This window comes from Saccopteryx bilineata, chromosome 3 (assembly GCF_036850765.1).
Source record: "Saccopteryx bilineata isolate mSacBil1 chromosome 3, mSacBil1_pri_phased_curated, whole genome shotgun sequence".
In the NCBI taxonomy this organism is placed as follows: Eukaryota; Metazoa; Chordata; class Mammalia; order Chiroptera; family Emballonuridae; genus Saccopteryx; species Saccopteryx bilineata.
Window position 1 is genome coordinate 7,132,905 of NC_089492.1, and position 24,601 is coordinate 7,157,505.

At 54.4% G+C, this 24,601-nt stretch overlaps 1 protein-coding gene across 1 annotated transcript in view; it reads right to left on the reverse strand.

The window, feature by feature from the left end:
- The window catches only part of TG (thyroglobulin), a 224,387-nt gene that overhangs the window by 165,240 nt on the left and 34,546 nt on the right, over positions 1-24,601 (reverse strand). The window contains exons 18-24 of the mRNA XM_066264615.1: positions 23,512-23,668; positions 22,301-22,525; positions 15,844-15,993; positions 10,772-10,942; positions 6,010-6,126; positions 5,308-5,423; positions 4,032-4,140 (exon numbers count right to left, since the gene is read on the reverse strand). Of these exons, the coding sequence (XP_066120712.1) occupies positions 4,032-4,140; positions 5,308-5,423; positions 6,010-6,126; positions 10,772-10,942; positions 15,844-15,993; positions 22,301-22,525; positions 23,512-23,668 (1,045 nt within the window). The remainder of the gene's footprint in view (positions 1-4,031; positions 4,141-5,307; positions 5,424-6,009; positions 6,127-10,771; positions 10,943-15,843; positions 15,994-22,300; positions 22,526-23,511; positions 23,669-24,601) is intronic.

Sequence of the window (24,601 nt, forward strand, 5' to 3'; positions counted from 1 at the left end):
TTTAAAAGATCTCAAAACAATGCAGAGGAGTTGACCAGAACCTACTGGCCACAGGACAGTGGACCCTCTGTGCCAGAGGCAGTGTGTGGTCCAAGATGAGACCCTGTCTGTGCCTTGAGACTGCGGGACGTGCCTGTGCACGTGGAGCTTGGAGCCGGCAGACCCAGACAGACGCCCAGGACACCCCGGCAGGTCAAACAGCGACGCACAGAGAGCTGGCCTTTGGGGTTATTTTTTTTTACATTTTTTTTTATTTTATTTTTTTTATAGAGACAGAATCAGAATGAGGGATAGACAGACAGGAACGGAGAGATGAGAAGCATCAATCATTAGTTTTTCGTTGCACATTGCAACACCTTAGTTGTTCATTGATTGCTCTCTCATATGTGCCTTGACCGTGGGCCTTCAGCAGACTGAATAACCCCTTGCTCAAGCCAGCGACCTTGGGTTCAAGCTGGTGAGCTTTTTGCTGAAGCCAGATGAGCCTGCGCTCAAACTGGCAACCTCGGGGTCTCGAACCTGGGTCTTCCGCATCCCAGTCCGATGCTCTATCTACTGCGCCATCGCCTGGTCAGGCGCATTTGTGATTATTTTTATGATCACCAGCTAATACTGCACTCCGACTGCACGCAGACACTGTGCCCATGCGCTTTGCCTGCATGGCCCTGCCCTCAGAGGTACGTCCACCCTGCCTAGCTACCACGTGTGTTCAGTAACACAGCGTTCCAAACACGCGTGGGGCAGGAAGCTGGGCCCCTGTCGTGCTGACGTCATGGTGGTTAATCTACCGTTTTCCCCAACACGTCACTGCCTTGTGCCATCAACCGACAGGTGAAGGCAGAGCAGACGAAAGCAGAGAACGGGGCCTGGTCACATGCCCATGCACCTATGTTATTCCTCTCGCCTCCGGCTGGCCGCTGGCTCTGTCCTCCACGTGACGACTGTGACTGCCCCTTCTCTCTGGGCATCCGGCTCTCGTCTCCGTAACTCCGCCGTCCGGACCCTTCCCACACCCGCCCCACCCAAGCTACCTGCCTTCACCGTCCCCGTAGCCCGTCCTTGTGATGGGTTCAGCCCGTCTTTTTTTAAACTGTGGATTTTTAATGTTCAGTGGGAATGTTACCGTTTTGGTCTCTAACGTCTGGTTAGAGGCGTCATGGCTTAGGTTTCGCCTGTCCTTGTCCCCGCTCTAGTTTTCCAACAGGCCCTGCTGTTTTTAGCGTGTCGTTGTGCAAATATGGGATTATATGCTGCACTGGAGCCAAAACGCCTGTCCCATGATTATGTCCTCTTTACCTGTGAGGGAAGAGCGTCTTACCCAGTTAACGGTCTTGCTCTGGTCTACACAGCTGGCGGGTGGCAGGAAGAACACCAGAGCCTGTGCTTGTCCCCACCCCGACCTCCCACCGGCTCAGCAGTTGGTCCGGTCTCACTGACTCATGCCCAGAAAGGTAGCACGAGCTTCAGAACCCCACTGACCCAAGTGCAAAGCCCGAGAGTACCCCTGGCCAGCGACTTCCTAATTCCTGAGAGCCTCCTCGGCTGACCCGTCTGTACACGTGTGAGTGAGGGGGCCAGGCTACACAGTCTCCAAGGGACCTGTGGACACTGCCTTCTTTTCACGCTGAAAAACATCACACCGCCGCTCCTTCACGTTTGAGGGCATAGACAGAGAACGGTCCCCAGCCACAAGTCCAGCCGTCTTGTGTTCTAGGTCACGTAAGCTCAGGCACGTGAACGGGTGTGCTTGTCTACCTACTAGGTGCCTCGGGCCGTGCTGAAGACACTCAGAAAATATGTCCTTCCACCCCCCACCCCACACGCTGTGTCATTTCTATTCCCGTTTTACTAAAAATAAAAGTACAAAATCATCCTGATCAGAGCGGGAGTCGGAAGCCCCACCAAAGTTTAGTCTGACCTCCCTTCTCTTCCTGCTGCACCAGGAGCCAGGACAGCTGGGTCTCTGCATTTTTCTGCTTAAAATGTAAATTTTTTTTTCTAAAAAGCAAACAAGACAAAAAAAAAAGAAACAAAAAAACAGTTCTGTCCTTGATTGGTTTGGCAGCAAAGAAACTTCCCAATTTCCCTTGCAATTTCCCCTAATGTATCAACTTTCAGGAGATGAGGAGGGGAAAAATAACAGCAAACACTGAAAAACAAATACAATTGCACTTTTTTTTCCCCCCAATGTAATAACAGGCCCAGGTATATATATATGATAGTATTTTTAAAAAAACAAAAAACATTTTGGGACAGGCTGCTCACTGTATTTGTTTTCCTTTTTAGAAAACCATCCCCACGCTCTGCTGTTTTGAAGACGGAAAGCCACTATATTTGGGACACACCGTGGGCAGTGGTGCCAGCAGCCCCGGCCGTAGATCAGACAAGTCCGAGCTCTGCCGGCTCCCGCCCCCCCCCCCCCCAAACCTCATCTAACAGGACGGAGGCGGTTGGTGGCAGAGGGCGAGAGACAAGAAACACCCACGCCTGTCCCTGCTGAGGACCGGGGTCAGACGAGGCTCTGGGCCTGGCCGTGGCCCTGTCCCCACCTGCTGCTCAAGGCTGAGGCTGCAGGGAGCCAGGCCCCCTGCCCTGAGTTACGGACTTATCTGAGGATAACACTCACGCTACCCTTCATCCCCAGCCCCAGGCCCCATCCCGGCCCTCCGGGCTGCCTCCTGGTCCCCAGCCTTCGTCCCCGGTCATCGGGGAAACTTGTTAGCGAGAGTGAAAGCAGTTTTAGGAATCGCCTGTACTTCTCTCATTTCCACATGCCTCCCACGTGTCACCCCATTACTTGTGACTCCTGCTCCACTAGTGAGGAAACACGAAAGCCGAGGATGTCAGGGAGCGTGGCCCCGGATCACAGGTGACACAGCTGGCGTGTGGCAACGCCAGGGCCACCCGGACAGGAGGCTCCGGCAGCCTCACCCTCCCTGACCGGCGTGAGGGGCGGAGGTAGCACAGTCCCTGGGCAGAGCCTGGCTGCAGTGCGGGGCTCACGACCTGGACTCCTCATTGCTGGCGTGTGACGGAGAGGAGGCAGGAGGCAAGCAGGACAGGGCCCGGCCTGCGAGGTCCTAGGAGAGACTCGCTGCGTCCCCACATGCGCTTCAGAGACGGAGAAGCAGGCCCCTGTCCACCCCTCTGGGAGCGGTGTAGGGGGTTTCAGACACACGTGCGTCCCGCCCCCAAGTTACTAGCCAATGACCTCGGACACCTCTCAGTCTCTCTCAGCCTCCGTTTCCCCACCTGCAACGTGAGGATTCAGACCCCCTTTCCAACTTTCTCCAGAAACCTCGGTCGGGGTGGGATGAGCCAGTGAGCTGTGAACTATGAAATACGACACGCCTGGCTCCCGAGGGCAGGGTGCAGGCCCTGGCCACCCTGGCATTCCCAAGAGCCTACCAGGCTACCAACAGGCTCAGCCTCGGCCCCGCCCTGATTGATTGACCCAGAATCCGCAGTTTATGAGCCCCCGGGGAGCGCACCCGTATGCATGCACATGGCAGCTGGGGCAGGTCCTGTGCACAGAGGTGTGGGCTGGCTGTGAGGAGGCCTGCCCCTTCTCCGGAGGGCGGAGACGACGGAGGGACAGGACATGGAGGGACAGGAGAGTTACGCTCCGTGGGGGTGGGACGGCTCAGGGGGCGCAGCTGCAGGACCCCGAGCCCGGGTGCTCCCACACCGCAGGGGCAGGCCGCCTGGCGGCGTTGTGTGCAGGGCGCACGGTCTGGGCTGTGCTGGGTTCTGCTCGCAGCCTGAGCCCGCTCTGCACTTGACTGTGTCACCTGCGGAGTGGCCCTCCCAACCCCTGCCGGCCTGGGGAAGGACCAAACGTGAGGACACAGGTGCCTGTCTGAGGAGGGCAGCTGGGAGGAGTATGCCACGGGGAGGGAGCCGGGCTCGGAGCACGCGGGGGTGTGGGTGCAGGCGGGCCCCTCCCTGAAGGCACCTGGCTGAAGAGCGGCCCACCGTTGGCCACGCTCAGCCACTTGGCTCCGCAGAGTCCTCCATCTGGACCCACTTACCTTTTTTTAAATACACAGCTGGAGGGTCCGGCCCCCTGCTCCTCACTTTCACCTGGCACCTGAGACTTCCGAAGCCGGTGCCCTCTGAGTTGCCCAGTGAGTCTGGGTCCTGGAGAGGAGAGGCTGTGTTATCACTCCTGCCGGCCAGTTCGACAAACATTGATCCAACCCTCCCTGTGGTTGGGCACTGGTTACATATCCCCACTCATTAATTCCTCCCAGCCCACAGGTGCACAGGCACGTCAGCAGGAGATGCTAGGCCCGAGCGTCAGCTGCAAAGACAGGTGTAATTCAAGAGAGTAATTACAGAGGAAGCAGAGATTAACCCTATTGATGCCAGGGAGCTAGGACAGGGCTAAAACTCCGGGGTGCACCCTCCACGTGCCTCCAGGATGTTGCTTACGAACACACACTCACACATCAGCAAAGGTACATGGACAAAGGCCATGCCATGTACTATTGTTGATGATGTTGCAAAACTGCTAACCGATGTCCTTAACAATGTAAGATAAATATGTACATCTGCAGAATGGACTGATATATGCCATTTAAATGAATAAGGTTATTAAGATACAAGGGATAAGAAATACATATTATAAAATATTAGCATGTAAACAAACACAAAGATGCTGATAAGCACATGGGAATTTTCCAGATGGGTCTGTAAGGGACCAGAGGGTGGAGCTTTGCGTGTGTGTAAGAGTTAGAAAGTTAGGAGATAGAAGAACAGCGTTCACGGCATCCCCTCCTGCCCTGGTGCATGGTAGCAATGGAATTGCCAATGTCCTACAGCTCCGACTTACAGAAGCAACCGTTTCCCAGGGTTCTAGCTAACATCTAACTTTTTTCTTTTTAAGCCATAGTCATATTTTTCTTCTACAATGGAACGGAATGCCAGGGTCCAGAACTCAGAGGCACAGAGGGTAGGGTACTTATGGCTCTGGGCAATGGCCAGTGGCATCCAGTGCCCTGCGTGCCCGATGAGGAAGCTGGAGGGGAACAGAAGGGGCGCTCAGCATTGAAATTCTCTTCTGACTCCTGTGCCAGGAAACCACTGTTGGGATGGCCGCCCTTCATGTCGGTTTCATCAGGCACCATCGCAGGTCTACTGCTGTTTCCATTTTCCAAGGCTCGTCGCTTTGAAGAAACGGAAGCGACATGGGACCAGCCGTGGACAACCTCATTCCATCACCTGCTCAGGCTGGTGTGGATTCAGCCAGAGTGCGTCTGACGGACAGGCAAGGGACAGCGATGTCACAAGGCGGCCATCACTCACCTGACCGGAAGCTGTGCAGGCGATGTTGTCACTTGTCCAAGCATAGAAGTCACAGGAGACTTCTGACCCCACTGCGGAGACTGTGAGGAAGCTGCAGGCCTCATCCAAGGCACAGTCTGCAAACACCAAGGGACAGTCACCACCTGTCCTTCCCAGGTGATGCTGAGGACAGAGAGAGACATACCCCTGCACCTTGCCCCAAACACACACACACACACACACACACACACACACACTAACCTGCAACATGGCCCAACAATGGCCACTCATAGATAATTGTAGGATTACAAAATAATCCTTCCACAGACACATGCTCAATAAACAAATGACAGCTGTCAGCACCCCTCTCTGGCCTCACTATTAAAACAGACAGATGTTATCACCCAACCTGGGCGAGTAGCTCTATAAGGAACCAGGGTCCCTCACTCCTGCTCCCTACCCCTTAGTGTAGCACTGTTCTCGGCACATAGTACTAGATGCCCTGTAACTCTGAAGGGAAATTATGAGTGAGATATGCCTACGAGGGAATCGATGGACCACCAAGTGTTTTTGATCAAGTGTTGTTTTCTTTCTTTCATTATAGTTTCAGTGGCTTTGTTTCAGCGGCCTCACGAGAGCAGCAGCACACGGTGCCCCCGGCCCCAGGGGCGTCGCCTACACACACACACACACACACACACACACACACACACACACCCGTACCTGCCAAGCACTGCAGCAGGGAGGATTCAGAACCAGGAGCTCTGGACCGAGCTCCCCCGGCCACGGTGCCATCCAAGATTACCTTCGATTCTGGGGCCTTCTCAAATTTCTGCATCGCTGGAAGACAATTTGAAATTTAGAAAAATCCGACTCTGAAGGGTAGAAGCCAGGAAGAACACTAGGGCAAGAAGTCACCTTCCTTTCCCCGCCCTTGGTCACACTAACCTTCCAAGGAGAGAATTCCTTTTAAGCTAGTCCCAACACGCCGCCTCCCATGTAGCGCGAAGAGCTATAACTATGTCTGCGTTTCTTCCTACCTTCTTGTCAGGAAGTAGGGAGACCACTAAGCATTACATTAGCCCTTACATTTTTTTCTCGTTGATGTCAATTTTCTATCTAAATCGATATTTCCCTGCCCTTATCTTTGAGGGCTAATTACATCTTATAATTCTGTTATGGAAAATTATCTTTCCATAAACCCACTTGACTTCTTTCTGGAAAGAGGTAAGCTGTTTTTAAAAAGACAGGTGAGAACACATGTTCTCATGGGCTCGCGCAAATTTGAAAGGGTGGCCTGTGGCTCAGGCGCTGCTGTGACGGTACTTGTCTACGTGATACATGAACATCTGCTTTTCTAGCTCCCGTCAGCACCCCTGAGCTCCGATCTGGTGGGACTAACACAGTCACATGCTCTTGGAACCAGACAAGGAAGGAAGAAGAAATACAATTTCTCAGGGACGACGAGACCTGGAACTCACTCTTTCACCGAGCAAGCAGTCATGGTGGGGACTCTCCAGGAATGAGCCTCATTTTATGAGCCCAAATGTCCGAGGGTGTCAATATCTTGCCAAAAACACGAGCCCCGAAGCACATGAGCATGGGTTTGTTGCAGATACAATTAGAAGCGTGTACGTGGGCACTCATCCCCACACGTAACTACTGCTTTATGCGAGAGACTTGTGTCTAGGATGGTTTTCATTATGTCAATACACTCAAGGCCACGCAAAGTAATCTTGTCTTGACCTTCGCAATAAGTGCAGAAAAATAAAGTGTATTCCTTTTGGGACTGGGTTGGGAGAGGGGAGTGTGAATATAACAGAAATGACATGCTTTAAACCTTTAAGATTTTTGATATAAAAAAGAACTCTAATTTTACAAAGTGGCTCTCACCCACCAATCACTGAAGTTGCCAAGTTTGTATGCACCATTCTAGAAAGCTAAATAAGACTTGAGAGGTCTTTCAGTTTCCGGTTAAAGTCTTTCCAGTAATCAAAAATGTGATGAATTTAGAACTTGAATTAGAGAATCTGCTGCTTTTCGGGAGAAGAAGACACCCGGGTGATACAGATCTTCTATGAACAAGCTCAGGGGCGAACAGAACAGAAACTACCCCGGAGCCGAGTGGCCAGTGATTCCGCGGAATCTTGGGTTAGCTTGCAGATTTATACATGCTGTTGGCACAATTTCCCACACCCCCCATTGCTAGTTAGCAGGTAGGTACAAACGTCTTGGGGAACGCAGAGAGGGTCAACATCAGAGCACACGTGATCATGACTCTCAGTAGTTATGTGCTGTTTCTGCCCATGACAAGAACAGTGTTCCAAGAATACTTGAACCTCCACAGGCTAAGATAGTGACAGAGATACTAGTTTCCTGTTTATTGGATGGATGGTGGATGGATGGATGGATGGATAGATGGGTGATGGGTGGGTGGTGGATGAATGGATGGGTGGTGGATGGATGGATGGATGGATGGATGGATGGGTGGTGGGTGGGTGGTGGATGAATGGATGGGTGGTGGATGAATGGATGGGTGGTGGATGGATGGATGGATGGATGGATGGATGGGTGGTGGGTGGGTGGTGGATGAATGGATGGGTGGTGGATGAATGGATGGGTGGATGGTGGATGGATGGATGGATTGATAACTGCCAAGATCATTACAACAACCTGCAGAGGACATTATGAAGACTGATACATCTTCTCTGAGAGTCTCAGTGTCCTTCCTGGCTGTGAGGATTAAACAGCAGAGCATGGAATACCTGATACACAGTGCCAGGTCCCTCTGCTCCTAGCAAGGGCAGCCTGCCTAAGTGTCAGGGCTTGTAAAAGTGGCTGCAGGAATTCAAGTGACAGGGGCATCTCCCTCCCTGGTGACCTTTAGGAAAGTTTTGATAAAGCCCAGATAACCGGAGCGATTCATTCATATGACAAGAAGCACCAGCTGCTCTGTAACAAAACGAATAGTAACCAGCCGGTCTAGCCCCCAAGGAGGGCACAGTCTCGTGGGGCCAGCGGCCAGAGCAGAGCCTGAGGCATGTAGCTTTGCTAGTTCTGGGAGCAACGCAGGACCACGGAAGAGTTTTAAGGGGTATTGCAGAGGGGCAAGACGGGGCTCCGGAAGGCGTGAGGGTGCTGCAGCAGCAGCCCTGTGCATGATGACCCAGCCCTGAACATGAGGGTGAGTGTGGGGCTGGAGTGGAGGGGGGCTTTTCGCTCTCAGGTAGATACCTGTTTGGGAAGTTATATAACTAAACTCATGCCCTTTGCTTCTTCAAGAGCCTCAAACAGGAGACTGCAATTTCACTTCCAAAGAGAAAGTTCCTCTCAAGGGCAAGTGAAGAGGATTCCAAGAAAAAGCAAGCTGATACCTCAGTGGGGGCCCAGCTTCTTAACATAACGTAGAAACCCCCTCCCGCCCCCCACTGCATGTCCGGAGAGGGAGACATAAGCTCGGAGCGTGGCAACTAAAGCACGGATGCAGAGGGTCTGTCTGGAGGCTCACTGGGAGCCAGACCTCAGGAAGGTGTCATACAGGTTGGCAAGGCTGAGCGGTGACTCTTAAGTGCTGCTGGTGCCCCTCAGGACGCTGTCCTTTCTGCCCCAGAAGTACACAGGACAGAACGAGAGACGCTGCACAGGGCGCACACGGCAATCCACTGACAGGGACGCCCGAGGCTGCAGTTCAGGTGCAGCCACTTGGGCGACAACCCCAGAACGGAGAGGAAGCACCAGGGCCCTCCGTCAAGTGGCGTCCTCTCTGCAGACACCCGGTCCCTCGGATGTGAAGGACAGTGAAGACCCGCCTACCTGACCTCTGAAAGCCCGGAGCTCTAACACCCCTGGGGCTGTATCTGCCCAGGAGGAGGGATAATGGAAACAATAATGACTTTGGCTGGCTTAGCCACTGACCCACGGGGACACAGACACACAGGTCCTTGGGGTCCAGGGGTGCTTTGCTGGAGAGGGGAAGGATTGTTCTGAGCATGAGAAAATGAAATGTTCTCACGTGCTTGTTCTCAGGTATGTTCTGGTATCAACTGCTCCACTTCCCCTGCAGGGCAGGCTGGCTCTGTGGGCACGTGTGCATGTGTGTGCAAGTGGGGAAGTGGGGAAGTGGACGAATCCAGGTAGGAGCAAATTGTGTAATGGAAAGAATGGGTTTGAGGGTCAGAGACACACCAGTTCCATGTGCTGAAGGTAAGTCACTGAAACACTCTCTGCCTCACTTTCCTCAGCTGAGTGATCAGGGACAATAATACCTGCCCCTCCACACACACCCCCTGAGGCTCACGGGTCATAGTCTAGAAATGCCTGGGCCAGGGCCTGGGACCCAGTGAGCCCGTGGATGTCTTCCTCTCCTTACTCGGAGATCTACGTGACTCTGGCAGCCAGGGCTCACTCTCAGGTGTGCAAAGGTGGCCACAGGCCGGCAGGCGGCAGAGGGAGCCTCTCCGGCAAGGTGGAGCAGGGTTCTGAGGACAGGGGAGGGCGGAGTTCAAGGACCTTGCAGGCAGTCTGGGCCGGCTCCCTGTTCAACAGCTGAGGAAGCAGGGCAACTAGTCCCGGCCTGCTAATCAGTTCGAGACACGTGTTACCTTTGTTCGCGCTGCACCACCAACGCACTCCGCTCCCCCGCAACACACTCCGCTCCCCCCGCAACTCACTCTGTTCCTCCACAACTCACTCTGTTCCCCCGCAACGCACTCCGCTCCCCCCACAACGCAGCCTTACTACCCCCATTTCACAGATGAGCAAACTGAGGGCTGCAGGTGGCTTGCCCAAGACCACACAGCCAGCAAAGGGCACCACTGGGATTGAACTGGTTCTGACCGCACTGCGGTCACACTGAGGACTGTAGGACATCCGTGAGTTCCTGAGGACCTTCCCGCCGGTCGTCTCATTGAGGACCTGTGCCCGGTGCAGGGTACTGCTCAGGGAACGCGCATCAGCGTCAGAGGATGGGCTGACCTCCACAGTGTCTCAGGAGGGAGGCAGGAGACCACTGTGGGGCCTGAGGACCAGAGAAAGTGAGCAACTTGCTCTGAGTTGCCCAGCAAGTAAATTACGGAACGAGGCCTGGCCGGCACATCTTCCCACAGCACTCCAGCGAGGGAGAAATGCTGGGCAGCCCTGTGGAGGCAAGCTGCCCCCCCCAAAAAAGCCCCAGGAGATCAATTCTAAAAATTCATTTCTCATGCATCCTCAGGTATATAGAGGTGAAGTTTCATGAGGTCTAAAACTTACTTTCCAGTGATTAAAAGTAAAAGAGAAACAGAGAACAAAGGAGAAAATACTAACAATTGTTGGAGGTGATGGGTATTTGTTCCTCCTACTATTCTTTCAGTTTCTACATAGATTTTTTTAAAATCTCGAAATAGTTGGAGACCACACATCTCGCATGTCTCTTCCCTTCTGGAAAGTTCTCGAGAGCGCCCACCCTCTCCCCAGGAACACAGCGGGGTCAGGGGCTCACACGTACTCAGACACTGAGCGTCCGTGAGGGGGGCCTCCGTCTCCGACCACGGCAGCCTCCGCCCCTCGTCGTCCACGCAGAAGGCCTTCCTACTGGCCCCGTCCCTCTGGCTGGCTCGGTATTGGCCATCCTGATCACACTGCAGGCCCATCTCATTCCTCTGACAGTAGGTGACACCTGGAACCAAGAGATGGACCCATCAATCAACAATCAGTGACGTGCCTGTGGGATCCCCTCCCCTCCAAACTCCCGGGCTCCCGGTCATTGGTCAGATCCCCAAGTCACATGTCTGAACCAGACACCCTCTAGCTTAGAGCTCATTAGTGACTCCACCCTGACCAAAGTATGATGTCCAGGTCCCTGTTGGACCACTGAGACCCCTGTGACCTGCCCCCCCAATTCTGCACACGAGCCCTGAGTTTTCACAATCTACTGCATTCATTGTGGGGAGGACACCCCCACCTTCTGTGATACGTTTGTCCAAACATAGGCTCGGTTCTGCTGGTTCTGCTTCCGGTGTGCAGTTCTCCACAATGTCCAGTCAATTAACTCCTCCCAGCTCATCGGCCTTCAATTCAACCCTCATCCCCCCACCCCCGGGGAAGACACCACCCCCGGGAAAGGCTCCCACCCCAGGGGAAGGCCCCCGCCCCGACATCCCACCAGTGGTGCATACCCTCCTACCAGCCCCCTCTCTGCACAGCATGCAGCCTTGTTATTACTCCCATTGTCCCTGCGAGTACATGACAGGCCGCTGCCGGCCCCCAATCAACAGAAGCCCCCAGAGGGCAGGGGCCGACCTGGTTTTGCTCCCTGGTACAGCCCAGGGTCAGACGCAGAGCACAGGCTCCTCCACTGGGTTACTGTGATTTATCATAAAGAATAAAGATGCCGTCTTTGTCCCCATTTCTGGTACAGAACCCTAAAACTTGTGGAATGTCCTAAGTGATGGAAACCATAATAGCACCTTTCGTTATGTTAATGAGGTGGCTTTTGGACAGTATTTGTGAAAGAGGGCTAGCGGCCCCTGAAACCAGCCAGGTAAGGAGAGGGTTGGGACTTCCAGGCCCACCACCTGCCCTGGGAGGGCAAAGGGGCTAGAGGTTGAATCAATGGGCCATCGCCAACGACTTCGTCAGCCACACCTCTGCAGTGAAGGCTCAATACAATCCCAAGAGGACAGGGTTCAGAGTCCCCGGGTTGGTGAGCACGTGGAGATTTGGGGAGTGGTGTCCCTGGAGAGGACCCGGGAGCCCCACTTCCTCCCCTACACCTTGCTCTGGGCATCTCTCCTCCTCGTCTGCTCCTGAGTTATACACCCTTTTATAATCAACTGGTGCTTGCGTAAGTGTTCCTCTGCATTCTGCGAGCCTCTCTCGTGAATTAGTCCAACCCAGGGAGGGGGCGTGAGAACCCTGAGTGCTAATCAGCTGGGCAGATGCACAGATACCGGCCTGGGCCTGCGACTGGCCTCTAAGGGGCGGAGGGCAGTCCCGGAGGACTGAGCCCTCACCTGTGGAACGTGGCGCTCTCTCCAGGCCGACAGAGTCAGAAGTGAACGGATTTCTCAGACACCCTGCTGGGACTTGAGAATTGTTCATTGCTTGTGTTGGGAAACCCCCTCTAATACACAGGTTAGAATTGCGTCCAAGAACCCAAAAAACAGACCACCAATCAATAAATACCAGTTGAATTCACAGATGAATACCGTTATTCCTGTCCTCAAGCTACTCCCTCTGCCGGGGAGTCCCTTCTCCACCTGGCCCCCTGACACATCCCTATGCATCCATCCAGACCCGTGCTTAGAACATACATGATTTACTACACTACATCGCATTTAAATACGTCAATGTGTTCTTTTAACATCTTGAGGACAGGGAATTTCTCTTAACATGCTCTAATTTCCCACCATATACTTGGCACAAAGAAAGTGTCTGAATGTTCGAAAGGGAAGACGTTGACGGTCTTCCAGGGCTGGGAGGTAGGTGAGGAGACTGTTACGGCAGCCCAGACACTGGACAAGATCCACTTCTCTGTATCTTAAGACTATGACTTATACAACTAGCCACTGATTAACAACAACTGATTTTATAAAGACATGTGAAGGCTACTTTTTAAGTAACATGTTTTATATGCCACACATGCTACCTATGAATTCATATATCGATCAATCAGTGGCTGCTCGGTTATCAATAGAACCTCAAAGATCATCCCATGGAACTGCACGCTCAGGAGAGAGAGGAGGGAAGGGTCCGTGAGTGGGCGCTCTGATACAGGGAGTGGGCGCTCTGATACAGGCCTTAACCGTGTAGAGAAACTGGAAAAGGGTCCGTGAGCGGGCGCTCTGATACAGACCTTAACCGTGTAGAGAAACTGGGAAAGGGTCCGTGAGCGGGCGCTCTGATACAGACCTTAACCGTGTAGAGAAACTGGAAAAGGGTCCGTGAGCGGGCGCTCTGATACAGACCTTAACCGTGTAGAGAAACTGGAGAAGGGTCCGTGAGTGGGCGCTCTGATACAGACCTTAACCGTGTAGAGAAACTGGAAAAGGGTCCGTGAGTGGGCGCTCTGATACAGACCTTAACCGTGTAGAGAAACTGGGAAAGGGTCCGTGAGCGGGCGCTCTGATACAGACCTTAACCGTGTAGAGAAACTGGAAAAGGGTCCGTGAGCGGGCGCTCTGATACAGACCTTAACCGTGTAGAGAAACTGGAGAAGGGTCCGTGAGCGGGCGCTCTGATACAGACCTTAACCGTGTAGAGAAACTGGAAAAGGGTCCGTGAGCGGGCGCTCTGATACAGACCTTAACCGTGTAGAGAAACTGGGAAAGGGTCCGTGAGCGGGCGCTCTGATACGGACCTTAACCGTGTAGAGAAACTGGGAAAGGGTCCGTGAGCGGGCGCTCTGATACGGACCTTAACCGTGTAGAGAAACTGGGAAAGGGTCCGTGAGCGGGCGCTCTGATACGGACCTTAACCGTGTAGAGAAACTGGAGATGTACGAGCCACCTCAACACAAAAGGAGACCAAGGAAATACAATCTCCTGGAATCACTTAAAACTTGGCAGACTCTCCTGCCCTGTGCTTCTCGTTATTATGATTCCATCTGAGGACACAGACCAGGTAACCCAACAGGAAGAACGGCTGAGGTAATGAGTCCTGGAGAAGTTCTTCGATGGAAACAGACCCTCAGTCACAGACTCCAGCCCGGGCCCTGGGGACCCAGCAATGAAGTCTGTTCCATGACTCCGGATGTCGGGGAGAGTGTAACAATGTGACAGCCCTCCCCTGCTGCATGGAAATTCTACCGAAGCTCGTTCCCAAAATGGGTGGGAGTAGACGCTTTTTATTCGTCTTGAACATTTTAACAGATCGCACTTTGCTACGGACTGAATGCTTGCGGCTCCCCAGGTTCAGATGTTGAAGCCGCTAACCCCCATGTGGTGGTGACTGGGGACGGGGCCCTCGGGAGGTAATTAGGTGTAAGTGAGGTCACAGAGGGGGAATCCCCGTGATGGGATTAGCATGGAAAGGGGAAGACCCCAGAGACCTGTCACTCTGGGCGCACACCCAAGGGAGGGCCACGTGAGGACAGAGCGGGGGTGGGGGCCACACCGAGAACCTGGCCCCACTGGCACTCTGCTCTGGGACACCCGAACAAGAAGCACGTGGTCCTGCAGCCCCTCGGTCTGGGGGGATCTGTACCCAGCAGCCTGGACTGACTCCACCGTGTCTTATCACCACCCTACAGACAAGGTGTCGCTGGCCCCAGCTGACAGAAGAGGAACTTGACCTTCAGAGAAGCCGGGTGACCCGACCTGCGTGATAAGAGCCGGGACCGAAGTGGGTCTGGCGGGTGCCTCGCAACAGCCTCTTCCTCCGTCCCCCGTCATTCTGGGAGCACCCTTCCATTAACAAGGGTCAGGACACATCACTGCCCCCCCTTCCCGCTCAGGGACACCCCTCTGGCCTTGGGACAGCACCTCACGGCCCCCTAGCCACAGTGTCTGGATGCAGCACGCGCACATGGACGATGACCCCAGAGGTCAAGGGCACCGCGTGCCTGGGGAGGACGCTCTGCGGCTGCGCCGGGAGGGACGCAGGCAGGGACGCCGGGAGGGACGCCGAAGCCCAGCCGACGAAGCCCCGCCCCTTCCCCACATCTCTCCTGGCCCAGGAAGCCGCCTTTCTCAGAGAAAGGGGCCGGCTGTCTTTGGCTTCTTCTCAAATTCTAGGCGCTATTCAGATGCTAAGCAGTAATAGTTTGCCTCCAGTTGACACAGTTTCAGGCTCACATAAAAATTAAAAAAAAAAAAAAACAACAAAAAACCCACACAAGAAGGCAAGTCATGAGTCCCGGCCAGGAAAAACCCAGTAATACCCAGGTGACTGGTAAGTAGGGCAAGTGAAATCACGTGACATCTGGGAAGGCCACCGTACACAGCGTCCTGATGCACGTACAGGGCTAAGAACGCACGAGCGACACGGCGGCGGTGCCTGTAGGTGGAAAATATCTTCCACTTCTCGATCTGATAAGGTCGACGCAAAAAAAAAAAAAAAAATCACAAGTTTCGGAATCAGATAATACCAAGATCAAAGGCCAGCCATGTCACTCACTCGCTGAGTGACTCTGGCTCAATTACTTCTCCGAGTCCTAACCTTTTTCTTACCTGTAAAAGTCTGGCGTATCGTATTTCTCTAGAAGGGGAATTGTGAGGATTAAATGAGACCACACCAGTAGAATGCCTGGCCTTGGTCCGGGTGAGCACAGGCATGCAAAGATGGTGGCTCCCTTGACCACTATGCTTTGAACCCAGAGCTTTTCAATGGCGGGCAATTTTTTCCCCATTCGAGACACTCTTGGCAATGTCTGGAGCTGTGTTTGGTTGTCACAGCTTGGTGGGGTGGGGGGGGGTGCCACTGTCATCTAACAGGTAAGGGGCAGCCGTGCCACTCAGTCAACATCCTGCATGCATGGGACAGCCCCCCCAGAATGAAGAGTCTCAGCAGTGCCAAGGGCGAGACACCCCGCTGCGTCCCCCACCGCACTGTTTCAAAGCAGGGCCCTGCAGGACTTACAGTGAGTCTGACTGAAGGCTCCCATAGAAGTGGTCGTCCTGCCCGTGGGACACGGGACGCAGGTCAGACTCGCTGCCCGTTCTTGGTAGAATCCAACAGGACAGGGAAGACATCGGTCCTCCTGAAAATAGCTTCCTGCAGGACATTTCACTGGCAGAGAGAAACAGGGAAATGGGGTTGAGGAGAAGACGCCTGCGTCCGAGGTGCAACCTCACAACACGCAGGGCAGGTAGTACGTGGACCCCCCACCGTCAGCACAAGACCTCGGTCCTTGAACAAAGGTGCATGGAGGACCTGGTGTGTGTCAGGCTCTGAGAGCCGGGGACAAGTTGTGAAGAAGGCTGGCAGGTCCCTGCTCTCCAGGAGGTGACAGAGGCTCGTGGGATGGAGAGGGTGTCTACTGAGAAGTTCAGCGACGGGTGACATGATGTGGCAGGGGGAGGGCCTGCTGGGGAGCAAGACCCCCGGGAGGTGACGCGTGAGGCTGGAATGATGAGGAGCACCCCAGGCAAAGATCTAGCAGCAGAGATCTCTAGGCACGTGCAGAAGCCCTGCAGTAGGGATGAGTTCGGGCCATTCAAGGAACGGAAAGTGTCAAGCAAGGCCAGCTGCAGAGGTAAAACTCAGTAGACGAGGGGACGAGGGGATGCTGGAGAAGAACCTGCAAGGTGAGGTCCAACCATGAGTCGCCACAAAAACATTTCCCAAAGGTAAGGCTACGGTGGAGCACAGTGTGGGGTATGAACGTGGCAGTGGGCAGACTGGGTCAAGTTCCTCTCCCCGCTCTGCCTACATGACTTTGGGCCTGAGTCTCATTCTCTCCAAACCACAGCCTCTCCTCTGTCCCCCGGTTCACACAACTTCCTTTGACCAAGTAGGAAGCATGGACATGTGGGCCAAGCAAGACGGAAGCCAGTGTGGCCTTCACCAGCCCTCTCTCCGGGCGGCACTGAGTCAATCAGAAACCCGGACACGTCCTGGAAACCAGCGCTGTGTGTTCTGGCCGCCCGAGCCTGGCCAGCCTCCCTCAGAGCGTGGGGTTTCAGTACTTCTCTGAGTCAGGCTGTTGATCACTTCTAGTACTTTAACCCCAGTGCTGTGACTGGGTTGTGTGTGTGTGTGTGTGTGTGTGTGTGTGTGTGTGTATGTGTGTTTTGTTTTTTTTTTAAGTGATCTCCAAGTTCATGGCTAAAGGAAAACGTAACCTTCGCAGCCAGCCCAAGGTGCGGGCTCGGGGCCGCGAGCTCAGTAAGCTGCAGGCCTCCGACTGTGCTCGGGGACCTTGCCTGCTGTTCCCTTCCTCGCTGACATCGACAGCCTCCTCCACTCAGATGAACCCTTGCGTAGGTCACAGTGAGACAGTGGCAGGTGGGCCCTCTCACTGACCCTGAGTCCACGCCAACGACGGGCACTTAGCCTTCAGTTAGCCCTCCATGAGAGTCATTGGGAAACCCGTGTAAGGCCCTATTTTGAGGCTGTGAGTTTCACAAGGCTTCCGGTCATGCCAAGCCCACCCCACGGTCCCCCAACAAGTGACCGCCATGCGTCTGCTGAAGAAGACAGTTCGTGAGGAAGCACAGTGGTTCTTCACGCCTTAGGGCGGCTGACTCGCCACGTCTGGACCTGTCACTGTCCAACTTAGAATTCTTTCAGGTGTCCCCGCTCCCCACGCTTGGAGCGCAGGCCCCACGGCCTCTCCCACTCTGGACCCGGCCTGTCTCTCTGGCCTCATGTCCTGCCACGTTCCCCGCACGCCTCACTCTCCAGCCACGTGAGTTATGTGCACTGTCCCCACGAAGCCACCCCACCCAGGACCCCTCGCTTTGGCACTGATCTCCATTTCTGGAATGTCTCTAGCACCTTCAACACGGGTGCTTGTGCATGCACGCACACACACACGCACACACGCACACAGGCATGCACACACGCACGCACACACGCACGCACGCACACACGCACGCACGCACGCACGCACATGCACGCACACACGCACACATGCACGCACACACGCACACACGCACACACGCACACACGCACGCACACACGCACGCACGCACGCACACACGCACGCACGCACGCACACATGCACGCACGCACGCACACATGCACACACACACGCACGCACACACGCACACATGCACGCACACACGCACACATGCACGCACGCACGCACGCACGCACGCACGCACACACGCATGCACACACGCATGCACGCATGCACGCACGCACGCACACATGCACGCACGCACGCACGCACACATGCACGCACACACGCACGCACACGCACACACGCACGCACACACGCACGCACACACGCACATCCTTTCTCAGCTGCTCCTGTCGAGCAGCCAAGGTCTCTGTTCCGTCCTCTGCATCACACGCCGCCCCTCTCAGCCGCGGGTTCTTAGTGAAATGACACCCATGGTTCTTGTCTCTGTCTCTCATTGGCTCTCTTCCCTTCTGAAGCACATCTGGAACACAGCTGTGAGCGACAAGCAGAGCACTGTCTTGTGGAGATGAGCAGGGTTTCCGTGACTCTCAGGGGGCTAATCCCCTTCAAGGGTAACTCGCCTTCAAGGCCTCAAGCCAGCCTGTGCCCCTCCGCCCCCCACCCCAGCGAGCCTTCCCTGGCGGCCCTGCCTGGGGACAGAAAGCTTTTTCACACGACAGTTTAGCTGTCTGTTCACTTAGCTCTCCCCAACTGGACTGCCAGTTCCTTGAAAGCAGAGCCATGCCTGCTGCTTCCCTGAGTATATAACATGATGTTTGACACAGAGTTGTATTCTGAGAGCTTGGATGGATGGATGAACAGAAAGGTTTAAGAAGGCACACATACAAGGAAGGGAGGGGAGGGAGGGAAAGAGGGAGGGAGGAAGGGTGTAGGGAGGGAGGGAGGGAGGAAGGCAAGGGAAGAAGGAAGGAAAGAAGGCTTATTACTCCAGAAAGATTCCATGGAGAACTATCTTTAAGAACCCGTAGTTCTTATAATAAATGAATAAAATTTAGTGCTGTCCAGAATGGAAAATGGAAGCTTCAGACAATTTCTCTGGGATTCTCCTTAGTGGACCAACCTGGTATGAAAGCTGCCGACAGGTAATTCCAGGAAATAACCACATGGCTGAACTTCAGGCAAGAGGGAGACCATACCTGACCCCACTGAAGCCACACACACAAAGCCCGAGGCCCCGCAGGTCCAGCCCCGGGATAAAGGCCACCACGCCTATGGGAGTCACGGGGGTTGGGAGTCACAGGGGTGGGTATTCCCACCACCCTCCAAGGGGATCGTCCAGATTAGCCCCTGAGAGTCACGGAAACCCTGCTCATCTCCACAAGACAGTGCTCTGCTTGTCGCTCACAGCTGTGTTCCAGATGTGCTTCAGAAGGGAAGAGAGCCAATGAGAGACAGAGACAAGAACCATGGGTGTCATTTCACTAAGAACCCGCGGCTGAGAGGGGCGGCGTGTGATGCAGAGGACGGAACACAGACCTTGGGACCCGACAGAGCTGCATTTCCATCTCAGCACAGCGTGTTAACAACACAGTCATCTGCTGAGACTCCCCTGTGTGTGCAGAGATGTGATCTGCCTTGATTACTTTAAGCTATCCAAACCACAACCCCTATGAAATCGGTATCGTTATCCCCGTTTTTCAGAGCATGCCTAGTAAGGAGAAGCAATGTCTCAAGATCCCAGGTTTAGAAGGTGTCAGAGCCAGAACTTGAACCCAGGTCCTCCTGACATCAAAGAGTCGTTGCCTAGGACTCTTCACTGTCCATGTGCATGGCTATTTCACCCATAGGCTGGGATTCCCAGTTCCCGATTCTCCGACCCAGAGTGACGCTAGGAGGGCCCAGCACAGATCAGAAACTCAACAACAAATACCTATTATTGATATTGGAGAAAACCCAGGGTTTCCCATGCTGCTTTTGTGAATTCTACTCTCTCGTCTTTCTAACCATCTGGAGTAAGGGGGTGTGGCTGAAGACTGCGGATGACAATTCATTGTGAGTCAGTAAAATCCAGCAGCAGTTGCAAGACAGAATGTAGGTTTATGTAGAGCTGGGACCCGTGCACAAATCATAACCTCAGCCCCTGGGCCAAACTCGCTTCACCTTCTGTTTGGCAAATAAAGTTTGATTGAAACTCAACCATGTTTTCCTCCCTGCAATAGATGAGCTGAATCATCGAGACAAAAACCAAACACAATCTACACAACCGAAGATACTTGCTGCCTGGTCCTTTACAGAAAAAAATGGCCCCGCCCCGCCCTAGAGCCCTCTAGTGTGGGCCAGGGAAGGCCTTGCATTCACACCTTCCCCAGGTTCTCCATCACCACCATGGCTCCCAGTCTGTCTCCCTGGTTGGGACATGCAGGTCTTCCCCCTTCAGGAAAGACAGTCTCAGCTTTCCCCTCTCACCTCCCCAGTGAGCTGGCTTACCCATCCTGGTAGACAGGAACTGATAATCTAATAAATCCAGTTCCTCAGAAGGAAGTTTAGAATGAGCTCTCCAGCCCAGCCCCTTTATTTTATAGGAAATGGGCCCCTTCCTCGGAGCCCTCTACCCTCCTCCCCATCCCCCAGCATGCCCCCCAGGGAATGGGACTTGCTTAAAGGCAAAGAGGCAGAACAGGTGCTCTGACCTGGCCCTTAAGTAATTAGTACCCATCTCCTCCTCCTTCTGCTGCTCTGCCTGTTGACTCTGCCCTTTAGAGGGCGCACCTGAGTCAGTGAGCCTCAGAGTGGGGCTCCCAGACCCCCTTACCAGCACTACCTGGAGGGACTCTAAAGCAGACTCCAGCCCCCCGCACCCCCACCCAAATACACCCCTCCCCGCAATTCAGAGTGGCCTCTTCGTGACAAGTCTGAGAACACAGCGGCAGGTGCTCTAAACACCTTGATGGCCGTGACCCTGTTTCACCCACCCGGGCAGGTCGTGCTGCCATTTCTGCTCCTCTGGGTCTGGGCTGCTCTGCTGAGGTGGAAATAGAGTGAGCTCTGGTCCCAGAGGACCCGGGGTGACCCACAGATCACTGGGTTCAGGAACCTGCGTTCTTCCTTTGTGTCCGCCCTGCTTCTGGGCCCTAAAGATGCACGATCTCATTTCGTGTGAGCCTCAACCTCTTCATCTGACAAATGGGGAAGTGGCTGCCACAGGGGGGCTGTCGTGAGAGTTAAACATTTGCGAGGGTGTACTTAATCAGCAAAATCCTCTATAAGTGTCGGTGTGAAGTGGTTGTGTTTCTGGTTGCTGCGCTGAGGTCTCACTGCATCTCAAGTTTAACGTGGAGTTAAGAACTTGGCCTGGATCTCATGAAAGGAAAGATTGTGCAGCTTTTGTGTTGCAACCAATATAAACAAAATAACCAAGAAACAGCTCCCTCTTCAGCTCAATAAAGACGCCTCTGTGTCTCATGCCGCGTAGGAGGGAGGCTTTTCATCGTGAGACCCTGGAAGTTTCGGCTGTAGACAGAACAACGGCCCCCCGAAGATAGCCACGTCCTAATCTCCGGGGGGCCGGTGAACGTGTTAGGTTCCACGGCAAAGGGAAACTAAGGCAGCAGATGGAATTGAGGTCACTAATCAACTGACCTTCAAATAGGGAGAGTGTCCTGGCTCATCCAGCTGTATTTAATCAGAAGAGCCCTTAGAAATGAAAGACAAGAGTCCCGGGGAGCCGCGGCCGCAGCAGAACGGTCAGAGAGCTAGGATACTGCTGGCTTTGAAGACCAAGAAAGGAAGCCACGAGCCAAGCAGTGTGGGCCACGTCTCAGAGCTGAGAACGCCACGGGAGGTCGAGGGCCCCCGGCAGGAAGGCAGCCCGCTGCCGCCTCAACATCAGCCCAGTGAGATCCGTGTCGGCGTTCGAGCCGGCAGAGCTGCACGACACCAAACGTGTGCTGTTTTAAGCCACCAAGCCAGTGGCGATCTGGGGCAACAGCAACGGGAAACTCGCTCCCCTTCCATTCGAGGAACTTGCAGCTGCGTTCTAGCGAGAGCGGCCGCCAAGGCTGTCTGTGTGCGAGCCCAGAGCGGCCTGTCAGCCTCCTCCAGGTCACTCGCCTGGGAGTCACGTCCTGGGCCAACGGAGGGCCAGCTGGGGGTGGTGTTGAGCAAACAGACTGAGAAATGTCACGGAGCACACAGGGTAGACACTGGCCTTTGCCACAAGGACAGTGCAGCCCAGCCCCCAGGGTCCAAGCGAGTCAAGAGCCTGGAGGAAGGGATCACTCCAGTCATCGGGTTCTTCCTCCCATCTGCTCATCTGTGCCTCTAGCTTCCATCGCTACCTAGTGGGTGAGGACCGCCTGCCCACGCACAGTGAAGGACCGGAACACTTTTGAATAGATCAGTGAACGATTCTCCACTCTGTTGTCAACCCTCTCTCGGAGCCCTGATGGCCTCCCCACAGCCTCGCACAGCTCAGTACCAGCAGTCCAGGGAGGGGGGTGGACCTACCGCACCCCAGTGGGTCCCGACTGGCGTTGCTGGTGGCCGAGACTCTGTAGAATCCTTCCAAGCACCCGTATTGTGTCGCAGGGGAGGGGCCAAAGCTGTCCCCTTGGAGGAAGCGGACAGATGTATCCGCGGGGAACGTCTTGGAATCCAGATGAAGCTGGAACACTCCACTTTGGATCAGATCTGCAAAGCGCCCAGCGAGATCCGGGCCCGCCAAGGCTTCCTCTGTAAGACACCAGATGGGGCAGAAGTGTCACCTCACTGCACTCCGCAAGGGCCAGCGAGGACCCAGGGACAGAGCCACTTAGGTCATCCGTGCCAATAGGAGACATAGGCATCATCCAGTGTTACATTGTAAAGAAGGAGAGACTGAGGCTCGGCGAACAGGACTGGCTGGCCCAAGGTCACACTGGAGTACAACCAGCCCTCCAGCCCAGGTCTGTGGCTTCCACGTGGCCCCGTTGGTACGGGATGTCATGACTTCAGTCACGGGTCTAAGGTGCACTAATCTGGATAAGCAACCTTGGCCAAGCCATGAGCCTCAGTTTCTCTGTTTGCACAATGGAAATGCCGTCCAGCCATTGGTAAGGATCATGAACCCGGCCTGAGACAGCAGATAGCATAGTAACGGGCTTGACAGTGGGAGTGGGCGGAGGCAAGTCTGACAATTTGAAGCGGGCAATAAAAACTCCTTCACCCCCCCTCTCACCCTTTCTTCACACCTAGGTCCCCTCTCTGTGCCCAGAAAATCAATAGAAGAATTAGAAAATGTTCACAGAAACACAATCAGGTGATACTATTTAACTCTAGTAAGCTGTTGATCAGAAATCTATCGATTTTTACATACTGTTTAATACTTAGCTCCTCTCAGGTGGATGGATAATTCTCACAGCTCACAGGGAGGCAATCTGGCTTCACCGTAATGTGACAGGTGAGGAAACCAAGACGCGAAGACCCTGCATAGCTTCTTTTTTTTTTTAATAATTTATTTATTCATTCATTTTAGAGGGGAGGGGAGAGAGAGAGAGAGAGAGAGAGAGGGAGAGAAGGGGGAGGAGCAGGAAGCATCAACTCCCATATGTGCCTTGACCAGGCAAGCCAGGGTTTTGAACCGGCAACCTCAGTGTTTCCAGGTTGACGCTTTATCCACTGCGCCACCACAGGTCAGGCCCTGCATAGCTTCTTTAAGGCAGCAATGGAGGAAGACATACCAACGTCGTGCAAGTCAGGGAGAGAGGCCACGGGGACATCCTCAAGCCGCACTTTCCATGTGACATTCACTCCTAAACGCTCCCCGGTCAGACACCCCACCTGCACGGCGGAGTCGTTGCAGACAGGAATGGAAACGGGGGTCCCGAAAGTTTGCACCTGCGGAGGCAGATGCCTTCAGTTCAAGAACGCAGAGCAGGGGGCCAGGTTTGCTGAGCCCACAGCAGGCCCCCAAACGGGTCTATGTTACTGTTGAAGGAGGTCAGCGAGAGGGCGAGACAGCAGGGTGACCCCGCAAGCCAGACCCGGGCAGTTGGAGGCCCCTCACCCCCTCTCCCGTCCTTGCAAGGTACGCTCTGCCCACTGTTCCCCCACTGGGAACCGTTTCGAGGACGCAGCCTGGAGATATACACGGCTGAACCCATGGAGGTCTCTGTATAAACTGAAGGTTCAGTGCAGAGATCTACTCATCTTGCAACCATTTACGACAGGTCTGGAATGAGAGCCCCCCTCGCTTGTCAAACCTGCCACCTACCCATCCGGAGCGGTCTGAGTCCTCTCTTCCGTCTCTCCTTGTCCTCCCCACGAGGGCCAGATCGGGAACCCACAGTTACTGCCTTTAATTTTCCCTGCGACCTCCCTCAGGGGTAGAGCATTTTTCACCCCCCGTCCCCTCACCTGAGAAAAACGAGGCTCAGGGAAGTTGACTAACCTGTTGGTCACCCAGCTTACAGAACCCACTGCCCTGCACACCCAAAGCCCACATGCTTCCAACCTAAGATGGCCGCCTCCAGTGCCCACTGAATGCCTGGGACTCAAGGCTCCTTCGGGGCAGGGTGGGTGGGGCCCGGCTGGCCCAAGGACAGTGCTGGGCCCAGGTCTGGGGTTCGGCACCAGGTCACCCTGCCCTCCTCACGTCACACTCTTCCGAAGGGCATTAGCCCTAGACGTCTAGGACAGCCCTGCTCTATCCGACCCCAGATGCCAGTTCATCAAAGGCTTGGGTGTCTAGAGGTGACGGAGAGCTCTGGGCGCCTGGGGGACGGTTCTGAGAAGGCAAGTGAAGGCATCTGGCACCCAATCCACAGTCCA